This window comes from Poecilia formosa, unplaced genomic scaffold, assembly GCF_000485575.1.
Source record: "Poecilia formosa unplaced genomic scaffold, Poecilia_formosa-5.1.2 Scaffold346, whole genome shotgun sequence".
NCBI lineage: Eukaryota > Metazoa > Chordata > Actinopteri > Cyprinodontiformes > Poeciliidae > Poecilia > Poecilia formosa.
Genome location: NW_006800285.1, coordinates 129,526 through 143,477, shown reverse-complemented (window position 1 = coordinate 143,477; position 13,952 = coordinate 129,526). Strand labels below are relative to the sequence as shown.

The following is a 13,952-nucleotide window of genomic DNA, read 5'->3' as shown; positions in this document are numbered from 1 at the left end:
AAACAAGTGAATTAAGCTTAAAGGCAAGATCCATGCCAACCTGTTTAAAAAGATTTACAGTTCCTGGAAAGAAGAAGTGGATTAAAAAAAAGCCCTGATTATACCAAACTCTTACCCATTTTTCTCAGCTTCATGAGGTGAGACATTTATCCAAATACACATATTTGTATGAGTGATTTTTTTTCCCCATCATTGTGAAATAATAATAATAAAAAAATCACAATATATGCTCAATGGATTATGCCCAATTCTTGCTTTTTTGCAGTTACTGAATATATGATAATATCACCATAAAGAAGAAAAAGTAAAAGCCTAAAATGAATATGACATCTATGCCCACCATCAACAAATGACCAGAATGAGAATCTTGTTTACAAACTTTGACTTACATTTATGGTGATGAATATTTAATTTTTTTTTTTCCTGACTTATCTGTAAGTTACACTCTGTAAGTTACACACTTTCAGCATTTGGAGGATCAATAACCAAGCAGCAGTACTTACTTGAAGCTACGCAGGTCCATCAATGATGCATCCAGCATGGCGCACGGAGAGAAATACAAATTGAAAACAGGAAAAAAAAAAAGAGAGAAATGAACAACAACCAAAAAAAAAGGGAAATTAAGAGAAAAAAAATGAAATATTCAGCACTCATCCTTGTGTAGTCACCAGCAAACCTCAGATCTCTAACGTGGCCCTAAAAACAGAGGTGGAGCAAGGTAATCTCTCAGAGGGAAGAGTTTCTTTAACACTGCAAGCCCTCATATTCGCCAGTGTTACACCGCTGCTCAAACTGCTCTGAGGTAGAAGGAAGTCTTTGGCAGTGTAGGAGCAAAGCTGCAGCCGGTTTCAAGCAAAAAAAAAAAAAAAAAAAAAATCCTTATTATGCATGTCTTCAGACAGTAATTCCATTGTCTTATCAATATATCGTCCCTTGTTATGTGTATTACATTAAACATCCACATTGCCATAAATAGACGAAAATGAAAAAAAAAAAAAAAAAAAGAAACCAACCCCGAGGGAGGCAGCAGCGCACTTCGAAGATACAGCAAGTGAGAGAAACCCTGGCAGGAGCTTGGAGCGAAAGTTTACTCTGAACAAGTGCAAGTGTTCTTCTAGCATCACACTTCAGATGATTCTTGGAGGAGGAACATGCTTGCAGCGGATGCAGGGAATGTAAAATCTTGTGGGTGTTTCACAGCTACATGAATCAAATCCTGCAGACAGTATTTATCACAAACAAGGCACCTATCAGAGCTACTATCACCACGGGAAACACACGGTCTATTGGAAAATTCGCTTCCTTTTCCGTATTATCACATTTTACAACCATTAACCTTTAATCTAAAGGAGTAGAACGTGACTGTGAAGCAAGGAAAACGATATGTGGTTGCAAATATTTTTAAAACTCTGAACCTCGTGCTGTGCATTTGTATTTAACACCCTACAAGTCGATGCTTTTACTATGATTATAGCAGCAGGTCTTCTGGTTTCACCTCTAGCTTTGCTCATCTGACCAGAGCACCTTCTTCCAGGCTGCGTCTGATAAATGCAACCCAGTCTGTGAGTTTCCCCTGGAAGCAATTGCAAAAGAGTTTATTTTGGGTATTCAGATTTAAGGGGTATGAATCCAAATGCACACCACACTTTCCAGATTTCCATTACTAAGCAAAACTGAGAACCTTGTTGCTCAACGTTTTGTTGCTAAAAGTGGAGCAACTAAAAGTGCGACTTTAACCTGACAAAAGGTCAACCAGGTCAAACTTGTGCTCTCACTGCAAGCACTGCTTGCTAAAAACGTCGGCGTCGCGCTTACCTTCCACATGCTAGCGTCTTTGCCGTACACGACGGCCATGTTGTTGACTTTGTTCCTCTGAATAAGCATCCTCTCGGTCTCATTCAGCTCCTCTGCCACAAACCCCATAAAAGAGTTGTCTGGCGTGTGGGCTGCCAAGGACAAACACAGTAATTGCCAATATATGGCTCCAAACCCATTTTATGTCTCAGCAAATACAGATGTTCTCATAATTTAGCATGAAATAAAAAGACACAGCACCAAGGTTTCATAGAGCAGGAGGTCATTATGCCTTTTGATTGGTTTTATTGAATAATACTCCAGGATCGAAAGTGGAGGAGCACAACGATTGTTTACTTGCGGGCGTCCAGGAGGCGTTTTATGTCTTCGTGTTCTGAAATTCAGCAGATCGAGGCTTCAATCTGTCACAGATTTTAGGTTTCAGACAAGTAAACAACCCTAAAATTAGAGCAAACAGCAAAGAAGTCAAACTGAAATTTCTCTGACAATCTCGCCGATAACTATAATTTGGAAACGGGGTTGCAGCTTGTGGCCCCCGGATTAATTGGAGACCACCTTAAGTTTTGTATCTCAGAAGTTTCACTGAATCTAACATGAGTGTGTGTGAGTGTGTGTGTGTGTGTTTGGTGTTGTTCCTGTGCGATTGCGGCCAGAAGAAGTTCGCTAGGCATCTGTGCAGGCCCAGCTGTTCTGAGTGAACTCTCTGCCTGGTGGTCCAAAGCTTGAACTGTGACGGCCTGAGGCGGTTTACACTCGTACAATCTGCTCTGCACACGGCAACACAGACATCTGTTCACTTCTGCTCATCTGAACAACTTTTTTTGATTTATGATCTTCAGTAAAAAAAACAACAAAAAAACAATTGGAGCAGAATCTTTCCCATCAACCGATAGGAGAGATTCTGCATATCTGCAACAGATGAAATTAGCTTGAACATACGGAACATGGTCATGTACTGCTGGCCGTGGAGGTTCCAGTAGCCCCAGTTGGTCCTGTAGCCGTGAAGAGTGGCGTACTCCTCGTGGTTGTAAGCGGGCTCTGTGCCGAAGGTGTCAATCACTCGGATGTGGCATCTGAGATTTAAGAAAGAAAGAAGGAAAGAAAGAATTGGTTCCACAAATGAGTCGCTGAAAGGTAACATTCTGAAGATATTTATTGTTCTTTTTCCAAATACAATAATGAGCCACGTTTCCTCAAAAGGGGTCAAATTCATTAGAAATCTGTCTGTAGCATAAGACCAAAGGAAGCATTGTTCCTCTCAACACAGCAGCACAAACTGTGGTTATTTTTCAAAAAAAGCAGAACTTTGGATAATCCGTAAGGTTTGTGTAGACCCATTAACTCTCTAATGAAGAAGGTTAAAATCAACAGGTCATCTAATCTGTGAAGATTTATCACAGCTCCGTTCATGGACGGGTAAGCCAGGCTGGTTTTCCACCTAACCTCGAGCCGAAGTTTACTACAAGCAGTGGAGAATTTTGTAGCTGCAGTTAATGTAAAATTTAAGTACTTGCTGTTATTTTAATGGCAGCAGCATCATTTGATGCAGGCGGTGGGAAATGGAGGACACGCTTTCTCACACACTCGGTGTTCTCCATTATTCTTCCTGAAATTATTTGACCATTTTTGTGTATTTTAGCTTGTTTTTCTTTTCAGAAAAAGCTCCACCAGCAAAAACTGAAGTCCACAGTAGAAGTAAAACACGCGCATGTCGTTTCAATATTTCAAAAGAATAAAAACTGTTGCAGATGTTATTCTTGAAACGACATTTCAGTGACTGAGACGTTGTTTCTCCTTGAGAATGAAGGAAAACAAAAATCTCTGACGAGAAGAATTGGCTATGTGTGGATTTGCAGAGGACAATATATAACCAAGTTAATTGAAGCGTTTATTTCGGATGGAAGCCATCCTTCCACCAAATCTGAACCAGAAATCTATATTTTCGGCATGTTGTATTGGAATTAGCAGTTCATCTTTGTAACCATAAAAACTAACAGATTACACAAACTTTTTTTTGCAGCTCTAATTCATTGCTTGCAGGAGACACAGTGCAGATGAGCTGTGGAATAAATAGCAGCTTGTGCACAAACGCAACAAGAGGGAGAAATACAGCAGATGTAAAAAAGGAAGGAGGAGAAAAGAGGCTGGGTTACAAATCCAAGACAATGATGCATTTTTTGAACAGCTTCACGGCGTAAATTTAGCACAAGGAGTGAGGAAATGTTTGTGTGGCCCATTATTTCTCCGCTGCTTGACAATAAGTCTTAAACCTGTTGAAAGTATTTTTATTTCCCTCTCTCTTTCAAAATGAGGATCACATTTGCAAGAAAAAAAACTAGTGGATTGTGTCTATGAATAATTTGCCATTGGCCTCTCTGAGCATAGAGCTTGCTCCCTGAGAGTGGCTGTATGTGGTTCCTACAGGTTGCAGAACCTCTTCTCCACCTTTCCGACGACAACAAGCCATTTTTTTATTTTTATTTTTTCCCCAGTAAAAGAAGGTGCTGCGTAACACAGCGAGAAAAGCTGCTCGGCGATGGTTGAGAGGATTCGGCACGTTTTTCGATCCATAAATGTGTTTTCCTTACAAACGTAGGACAATTTAAGGAGTAATATGTATGCACGAGATTCAATGCCACAAAGAATTGCTTGAACAATTAAGTACTTCAGACAAATTGTAAACTTATTTCAATATATTTAGGTAGTTGGCTATGAAGATGCATTGATTTTAACCTGGGTGAACTGGAGTTACAAGTTCTTGTTAAATATGAACCGGAACAACACTTCTCTCAGTTATTGCTTTTGTGTTTCTGTGGTGTTTCTCAGGTCAGTGCAAATGTAACGGCGATGTAACAGATCAGTGTTGTGCCGATACTTTTTTGAGCTAAATTATTTTATTACTGGATAAATAAGCAAACGAGCTTCCATCCGTTTTTCCTTCATTTCTGCAGTGAGATATGCGTAAGGATATTCTAATAAGTAATGAATCTGACTGCTACTTAGTGGGCATCCATAAATGTAATTAACTTTCTGTGCTGTGGTAAATAAAATAAGTATAATTTGTCTGTGCCACATTCTCCAACGCAGTTGCAGCTTGGGTCATTGTCTTCGCTCAGTGATCCAAATATCTGCACGTTGTCTGGTTTCAACAGTCCCCTGAATATAGATGTTTCCTTAGCTTTGATACTTCTACCTAAAAATACATCGCTCAAGCTACTGGAGACCAAAATTAAGTTGATTGACAAGCAAGTGAGACAGTTTCTTTAAAGAGCGTGCAGAAAAGCAGAGAAAATAAAGTGGACTGACTTGTGCTTCCTGAGAGAAAGACCCATGTGCTGCTTCATTTGCTGCAGTCCGTGATAGTCTGTGTAGATGAGGTCAAAGGGTAAAGGTCCTGTGAGGGGGCAGCTTCCTCTTCCAGGTGGGACCCCCAGAAACCTGTACAGAGGTCAATTGTGTTGTAAATGTCACAAAGTTAAACAATGCATGGCCTTTTGGAGAATATCCGCTTTTTGACGCCGAAGCTTTAATCTGCCGAAAACGGGTTTTAGCTTGCATCTTCAGTAAAAAGAAAGTGTTGAAAAACATGTTTATTATAGTAACCCTAACCCCTAACTCCCGGGTTTTTTTTATGCAACTTTCCACATTTGCACACAAAATGTATGGACTAAGTAAACCTCGCACTCATGTTTTCTGAGTGAAGTTTGCACGATCAAAGGAACAACAGTTTTCCAGAATAGTTTTTGCAGAATCTGCTAAATGCTGGCTTTAGATGTGGCAAGATTGCTCTTCTTCTGGTCCATGCCAATTAGCCTTTATATGCAAATGTATGTACATATTTGCATAAGTCTGCTATATCACACAGCTTAACACATCCCATTCCTGTTTTCTAAAAGAAACTTCAAACAGTCAAACAAAAGGTTTTGATTTTCTTTTAAACAGCAACACCAGTGAATAGAAATATGCTTGCATTGCAACAGAGAGCATTTGGGAGAGCAGAAAACCAGAGGTAAGACTGATGATGTACAGTAAAAAGGATACATCAGAAAATATTCAGTTATTTCTCTGGAAAAGAAAGCTACTCGATTGTAGTTAAGCAATAATTAATCTCATCTTGATCATTCAGGAAACAAAAGGAGAACAATGAACAAGACTATTTTTTTCCAGAAATGTTGGGACACCACACAGTCTGACAGTCATGCTCATTTTATTTAAATTAACTTCATTAAGAGTTGAAGCATAACGCATCCGGGTGTTTACCTTTTGAGATTATGTTTGTTAAGCGACAGAAGGGAATGAATCCGAGTGTCTGAGCTGCTCAGGTCTAATAAGAAAACCTGGAGTTCCAGTTCAAACAAAGACATATTTTATAAAAAATAAATAAATTTACAAAAAGTGTTCAATCTGCTTTACTGAGAAAAAAAAAATAATGAATGCGTTTTACAGAAAAATATGGCAAACAAGTCAAAATTGACTAAAAATGCTTTAAAGAGTGAGCCAAACCTAAAATAAAACTCATATGGTTTACATGTTGGTTTCCTCCTGGGAACAAAGTGCTTTTCCAAATCTGCTTTTATTGAATTAAAAGGCAGCAGCGCAAGTGAAACATGCATTTCTATTAGAACTACTTCTGTGCATATTGTAAGGCTCTGAAGGACTTAAAAATGGGAAAACTCCACAGGGAGACAAGAGAAGACCCTGAAACGCATTAATGTGCGCCATCACAGAAATTTAATAACCGATACCGACAGCATATCCTCTCCCTATCAAGTGCCATCTGATTTGCATAATGACTGTTCCTCAGAGCTCCAAGCATCGCACGTCCAACAACGCACAGACTGCTGGACTTCCCGTCATTGTTCAGCTCAATATCACGTATCGAACCGCACGTAAAACTCAACAAATGCTTTTGCAGACCTGTGAGTGGCGAAAACACAGAAGAGGACGAGGAGAGGAAATGCTGCACGCCGACACGCACGCATGGCCAGGCTGGCTGTTTTGCGACAGAAACACAGCGAGGGAGTCTTTAACTAGGACGCTCGGTGCCAGTCAGAAGGCTGCATGCACTCGTCATCAGCATGGATGTTGTCCGTTTGTTTTTTTTTATTTATTTAAACTGTTCTTTTGCGAAGACAAAACACATCTGTTAGAATTCTAAAAAAAGAAGAAAAAAAAAAAAGCAAATAAGTGAATTGAGGGCATACGTTTAAATTTGTTGTGGATTTTTTGCTGGGGTTAGCTTAAGAAGGTTTACTGGAACAGAGACGACTTTTAAGGATTTCCATTAGGGTCGGTGTTGTTGAGTAACTTAAAATTATCCTCCTTCTGTAAAGTGCAAGAGCAGCCTCTCTGTGTGTTTGGGATCATTTTCTTTTCCTTTGGAACATCCACACGGATTTGGGTTTCAGTCATCTGACCCAAATGAAAGAAAAGAGGTTACAATGAACAATCCAGAAACTACCGTGACTTAAGCCCATCATAAAACCTAAAACGGAGGACGCATCGTCACCGTAAAACACATTTAAGAGCGCCTTCAAAAAAGATTTTCAAGCAAAGAAAAAGCTTTGGTTGATACCAATCAGGCCTAATGAGGTTACAAAACCTCTTTAAATAAAAACCACAGTCAGACCAAAGAGTGCACGATGTGCAATAATCAGTAAGTGTAAAAGAAACCCAGAATACATTTTAAGCACCTAAAGGCCTCTCTGTATAGTCTAATAAATATTCATGACTCCTCCAACACTGAACGTCAATGTTGCAGAGATCAGAACTGCGAGGAGAAAGCCTCCGCTCTGCCAGAAGGCAGATACAGTTTACTGAAGCAAAAGTCACAACAGTGCAGTGAAGTGCGTTTTCCGCATAAGTTAAGGTAAATTCCATCTAATTCTCATAGCTTTACTTATTCTGATGTAAAATCTGTGGAGTTTTTTTTTTTTCCTGTTAATGATTATGGTTCTTTGTAACTGGAACAGATTATAGGTAAAATAAATGTCTTTGTTATTTATTAATGTCTTTAAAATCTTCAAAACTAGAGAATTTGGCTTGATTTAACTTAAAAAAGAGAGAAATAAAGGTGTGTTTGTCTTTTTTTATTCAGTGTACATAAACATTTGACTGTATGTAAATATTTTAATAATCACACAATGTAACCCACTGAATGAAAATATGGTGTCATTTTCCCTGTTTTTAAAACTGGCCTAGGTTTAACTTTGAAAATGAGTTTTACATTCTGATATATAAAACACCACTATGTTGTAATCTAACAGATGAAGTTGGGATTAATCAACCCAATCATTGCTTTTGCATCCAAAAATGCTACTTTCATAATTCAACTCACAGAAAAGTTAAAGAAAACATTGAAAGTATCCAGATGAAAGCAGTGGGGAAGTGAAGTACTCCATCAATACTGTGCAAGACCAATGCTGAACATCGATTCGATGACTTTAGAAAGTTTTTGTCCAACTCCCTTTGTTTGCATTTTTGTAGTTGGGAGACAGATTTATGACCTTTTTACTCTTCAGAAATCTGGCTCAAAAACAACCCAACACATTGATATAAACACCTGCAAACCAAGAGGCTATCGATCCGTCCTTGGACGGTAAACGCATCCAGTCAGCACTGTGGCCGTCTGGAAACTGACATGTCAGTCAGTTCTCTTGCAGGAGGTGGGATAATGAGCAAAGCATGAGCCAACCGCGGCTTAGGCAGTGGTTTTACCTGTCGAAGGATATGCACCCGAGGTAAATCAGAGCTTACACAAACAGAAAAGCTCTTAGACCGAGTCGTGCGTTTTCTTCTTTCTGACAGAATCTGTGACTCAATAAGCCTTTAATCTAAACAAGTCCAGAAGAACATAAACTTCTAGGTTTGTATGACATTTAGTTTTTCTTTTTTGGAGTGTGGGATTGTGAATATTCACCAGCTGGTAATTAAAGTTGAATCGGTTTTGTGAAAGGAATAATAGAAAATGGAGGCAGTGGTGCTTAAGAATACGACACCGATGCACTAAAGTGTGATAATCGTGTGATAGTTTTGGGCTGCATGGATAAAATGTTTGGGAGATATTATGTTATGAAGGTGTGTTGGGCTGACAATTTTGAAAGCTGTCATTAAAAACTCTTTGAAAACTGATGTTGGTTATGAAAACAAGCAGCATCTTCAAAAGCTCCTTAATTAAGGATTTAGTTCACACAAACCGCAGGTATGTATTCAACTTCCTGTCGCTTAGTGGGCAATATTCATGCGCAACACACCAGAGTTGGAGTATTGAATCAAGCCGTGTGCCTGCTTTAATGGCTTCACGCCGACGTGAATTTGAGCACATGTATTACAGTGACTCCGAGGAGAACTTGGCCCTCCACTTCACAGATCCACTAAAGCCGCCGCCGCCGCCGTTCTGGGGTTAATTGGATATATGCAAATTTGGAGAAACGAGAGAGGGGGAGGAGGATTAAAACGAATTAAGGATGCAGGAGTCCGCTCATGCACACGTACAGTACAGATGCACCAAAAGGCAACAACAACAACAAAATCTATGAAATATTCACCGGGCAAAACGCATCAGATTAAAGGATAAGAATGGGCTTATTCTTTTTATCTTTTTATTATTGCCGACAAATCCTGTAAAAAGCCCAAAATTGCTAATGGATGTATCACTAAGTACTGAAATGTAAAGTTTGGTGGAGATCGCTTTCCATGCAGCTTTAACAAAAAAGCACCGGTAATCATGAAACAGATTTAATCATCAATATGTCAATAAAAGTACTTAGAAATATTGCATATATCTACTTTACATATGTAAAACTAAAATGAAGAAACATTAACTAGTACAATGAATCAGCTGTTTCCAACTCGAAGCGACTCCAATTCCCTGCAGATGGACTGAAATCTTATTTCCAACATAAATGATCAACAAGCAGATCCAGGATCCTCAATCAAAGGTCANATATTCTCATTGAATACTTTGTTCTGTACAAAGTTGAATGTGCCGACAACAAAATCACACAAAAATCATCAATGGAAATCAAATTTATTAACCAATGGAGGCCTGGATTTGGAGCCACACACAAAATTAAAGTGAAATGTTCCCTTTATTTTTTTGAGCAGTATATATAAAATTCATGCTGCTCTCAGCAGAGGTTTGCTACATGATTTGGAAGTAAAACAAATCTTGTACTGAGTTTACTTTTTCGTGTGTGATACTGAAGACAGAAAAATCACCAGCTGTGAGAAACTGGAGACGAGTTTTCAGGCAGAAAGAGAAAAGAATTTCCAAAAGAATAGCAAGAAAAAAAAAATAGTCATTTTGCTAAATTCAGCTCATTTCTCTAGTGTAAGCTGCTAAATCCTGAATAGAAGTGTAATTAAAACAAAAGGCAGCTGTTTGAAAAATAAAAATATATCACAACACATAAGTGCCTTGTTAGCGAAGTTTGAATGGACTTAAACTACTCAAGTTGACTAGTTTCTTCTGCGGCTTCTATTTCTGTGCTTAATAGTGAAAATAAGAAAAAAAATATTTAGCGCAAGGTGTTTTAGAAAATTTCAGCATCTGCATATTTTGCACATGCAAAACTTCAGGTCTGCCTAAAAGTTATTAAGGTTTTACCAGGCTGCTTAAGCAAGAGCGAGGGAAATGATCTCTGAAAGCAGAAGGGACGGCGCGCGGCGTGCGTAGCTTTAGCCCACTTGGCAACAACCGCTGGGCACAATTTCTCTGTTTCACAGCTGGCCACGACAACTACAGAGGCTCGGTGTGATGAAAGACACAGAGAGAGAGAGAGAGAGAGAGAGAGAGAAAGAGAGAGAGAGAGAGAGAGCCGCAGAAACAAACGAGGAAATGCGCTGCACGGTGACACGTGATGACTTCTTAATGGAGGGGCGCGCACGTCCAGCAGGGAAGGGAATTGGCTGGCACGTCTGTGGGATGGGAGCGTAGAGAGGGATGTGGGGCAGCAGGAAGGAGGCCTCTCACTGTGAGAGGAATGACACAGGCCACAAGGAGGGCTGTCAGGGGGAGCGAGAGCGGCCTGGCATGAGAAAGAGAGAGCTGGAGTCAGGAAGATTACAGGTGGAGGGAAAAACTCAGATGTTCTTTCTAACTGTGGTCACAAATATGCACTTTATTTTCTTGAAAATGACGAAAAAACTCATTAAAAATGAAATGCTTGTCTTATCCTCTTGTTATACAGTTTAGGTGAGCAAAAAGAAAAGCGTGTATGAAAATGGTGTTTTTGCATTAATGGGGATTTTTGTTTTGTTTTCACAAACAGATGACATATAATTTTGAGTGCTGCTGTTGCTCGACAATTCAGTTGTGCCCACATAATAAAACAGCCCTCATACCCAGTAAAACATTTTAACATTTTGTCGCTATTTTCCAGGCATACAATCCTGGAAAATACGTATTGATCTCCCCTCCTTTAGACTCAGATTTGTACTTTATCTAGGTCATTCTAAAATATGAATACATATATATTTTGTTTTTCATCTAAAGCTTTCCAATTTAATAACTTTTCCCGCTGAAATGTGATCCTCTTCCAGCACCTTAAAGGATCTCACATCTTCTAAAAAGGTTTTCTTCCTGTATTTATTGCTTCGCTCATCTTACCAACTCAGACCAGCTTCCCTGCACAGGTCTGCAGTTTTATCAAGCATTTTCCTTTTTCAGGTGCCAAATTAAACAGTGCTCCATTAGATTTTAAAATCAGGGGATAATATGTCACAACTTAACCCTGCTTTAATTTTATCCACAGGGGCTAGGTGCAATATATATATATATATATATATTGATCGTCGAAAGGGCCAAAAGGGGAAAACGGTTGTACAAATCACAATGGCTTTGCATGCCTGCCGTCGCCTTCAGCGTTCAAGACGAGGCGACGGGAAATTTCAGCCTCGATCTGACTGGTTTCAAATAATTTCCACTGGACTGCGATGGCAAGATTGAGGCCCGCCTTACCTGCCGGTTTAGAGATGAGGCGCACCGTGGAGACCCTCACCAGACGCAAATGTGACAGAAGTGTGCAAACAGCTCATGTAAGTCAGATTCCCACTCTGCATGCGAAACCCAGAGCACATGAGAGAGAGGAGGGTGATGCGAAGCAACAACAACATGTCAAAATGAATTTCAGGCTCAGGGGGAAAAAAAAAAAAAAGCAGAAGAAGAAGAAGAAGAAGGGGGAGTCTGAGTGGAGTGTGGAGTCACACTGCGAGAGAAGTGGCATCAACTTTCACTGCAGCGGAGGACAGCGAGTGTGTGTGGAAGAGAATGGAAATATATATATTTTTTTTCTCCAGATTATTTATGGACGACAGCACCTATTGCTTGAAACTGTGCTTACAACACTTCTCTGCTTTCCCCCATAGAAATCCACGTCGCTATGCAGCAGCTGTCTCCCTGCTCTTTTTCATTTCCCTCCTCCGGTTATACACTTTTGAGGCGGCGTCTCGCCACGCTCTGTTGCAGGCTAATTACCTGTGCTGCTCGGAAAAGAAGAAGATGAGGAGGAGATCCCCCAGCGGAAGTGACAGGTGTCTTTGTCCCTCTGTAAACAGCCGCTACCCGCCCCGCCGCCCTCCGCTCCGGACTCCTGAGTGCGCCGCGAGTGTCGGCGTAAATGACGAATCTTTTCAAGGCCACTTCATTCTTGACATCGATTCCAATAAATCCAGAACGGGAACCAAAAGTGTGCTCATCGTCTCCGTCTGCTGCCACTGGTTACTCATAAATTGCCATTCTTCTCAACGACTCGACGACTTGCAAGAGAGGCCTGCATATGAAACGGCTACATTTTTAAACAAACACCGGAGCTTTGTTTTTAAATTTAACGTTACGACCTGGAACTAGGGAACGCCTGCAGTGCCTTGCGAAAACATTCGGCCCCCTTGAACTTTCCAACCTTTTGCCACTTTGAAAATCTGTTGGAGTCTGCAAAAGACCTGAGACTGGGACGGAGATTCATCTTCCAACAAGACAATGATCCCAAACATGAAAGCAAAATCTACAATGGAATGGTTCACAAATAAACGTATCCAGAATGGCCAAGTCAAAGCCCAGACCTGAATCCAGTCGAGAATCTGTGGAAAGAGCTGAAAACCGCTGTTCACAAGCGCTCTCCGTCCAACCTCACTGATCCTCACTGAGCTCCAGCTGTTTTAAGGAAGAATGGGCAAAAATTTCAGACTCTTGATGTGGAAAACTGACAGAGACAAACAACAAGCGACTAGCAGCTGTGACTGCAGCAAAAGCCAGCGCCACAAAGTATCAACGCAAGGGGGCCGGATAATATTGCACGCTCCACTTGCAGTTTTTGATAACACTTTATTTGAAGGGGCGTGCATAATACTGACATGACACTGTCATGAACATAAAAAAGTCTTTATGAATGTTTATGACAGTTGTCATGAAGTGTCATTCAGTAAATAATGACACTTTTAATGCAAAGTTACTCTAAAAGTTGCATTAAAAGTCCATTAAAAACGCCAACTTTGCATTAAATTGTCATTATTTACAAAATCATGCAAAGTTGGCAATTTTAATGGACTTTTAATGCAACTTTACATTAAAAGTGTCATTACTTATCGAATGACACTTCATGACAACTGTCATAAACATTCATAAAGACTTTTTTATGTTCATGACAGGTGTTATGTCATGTTTTTGACAGTGTCATGTCAGTCTTATGCACACCCCTTCAAATAAAGTGTTAACCAGTTTTTTATTCATTAAAAAAAGTTTAAAATATCCAATAAATGTCGTTCCACCTCACAATTGTGTCCCACTCGTTGATTCTTCACAAAATAATACACATTTTTAGATCTTTATGTTTGAGAGCCTGAAAAGCGGAAAAACGCTGAAAAGTTCAACGAGCACCGCATACTATACCAGAAGTGCTGCGAGCGATGGCGAAAGTAACGGTCCGAAAGTACGGAAAGTACAATTTTACAATAGAATAAAAAAAATACACTGCTATAAAAAAAGTATTCTCTACAGATTTCCTCTATTTTTAATCAGACAAAGATAACCTGAGTAAATACAAAGAGCACTTTCCAAATTATGGTTTAATTAATCGTGGAACAAAGTTGCCAATGCCATCGACGTTTAAATTAGATGATTAACTGCATGAACTCAATTT

At 39.7% G+C, this 13,952-nt stretch overlaps 1 protein-coding gene and 1 long non-coding RNA gene across 5 annotated transcripts in view; one reads left to right on the top strand and one right to left on the bottom strand.

The window, feature by feature from the left end:
- mgat5b (alpha-1,6-mannosylglycoprotein 6-beta-N-acetylglucosaminyltransferase B) overlaps positions 1-13,952 on the bottom strand; it is a 70,293-nt gene that overhangs the window by 16,609 nt on the left and 39,732 nt on the right. For all 4 annotated transcript variants that reach the window (XM_016661857.1, XM_007574184.2, XM_007574188.2 and 1 more), the window contains 4 exons: positions 5,122-5,253; positions 2,755-2,888; positions 1,816-1,946; positions 504-509 (listed from right to left, as the gene is read on the bottom strand). In XM_016661857.1, the coding sequence (XP_016517343.1) occupies positions 504-509; positions 1,816-1,946; positions 2,755-2,888; positions 5,122-5,253 (403 nt within the window). The remainder of the gene's footprint in view (positions 1-503; positions 510-1,815; positions 1,947-2,754; positions 2,889-5,121; positions 5,254-13,952) is intronic.
- On the top strand, positions 11,609-12,834 carry LOC107833219 (uncharacterized). The gene is made up of 2 exons (XR_001658934.1): positions 11,609-11,853; positions 12,115-12,834. It is a non-coding gene; the product is annotated as an uncharacterized LOC107833219 (long non-coding RNA).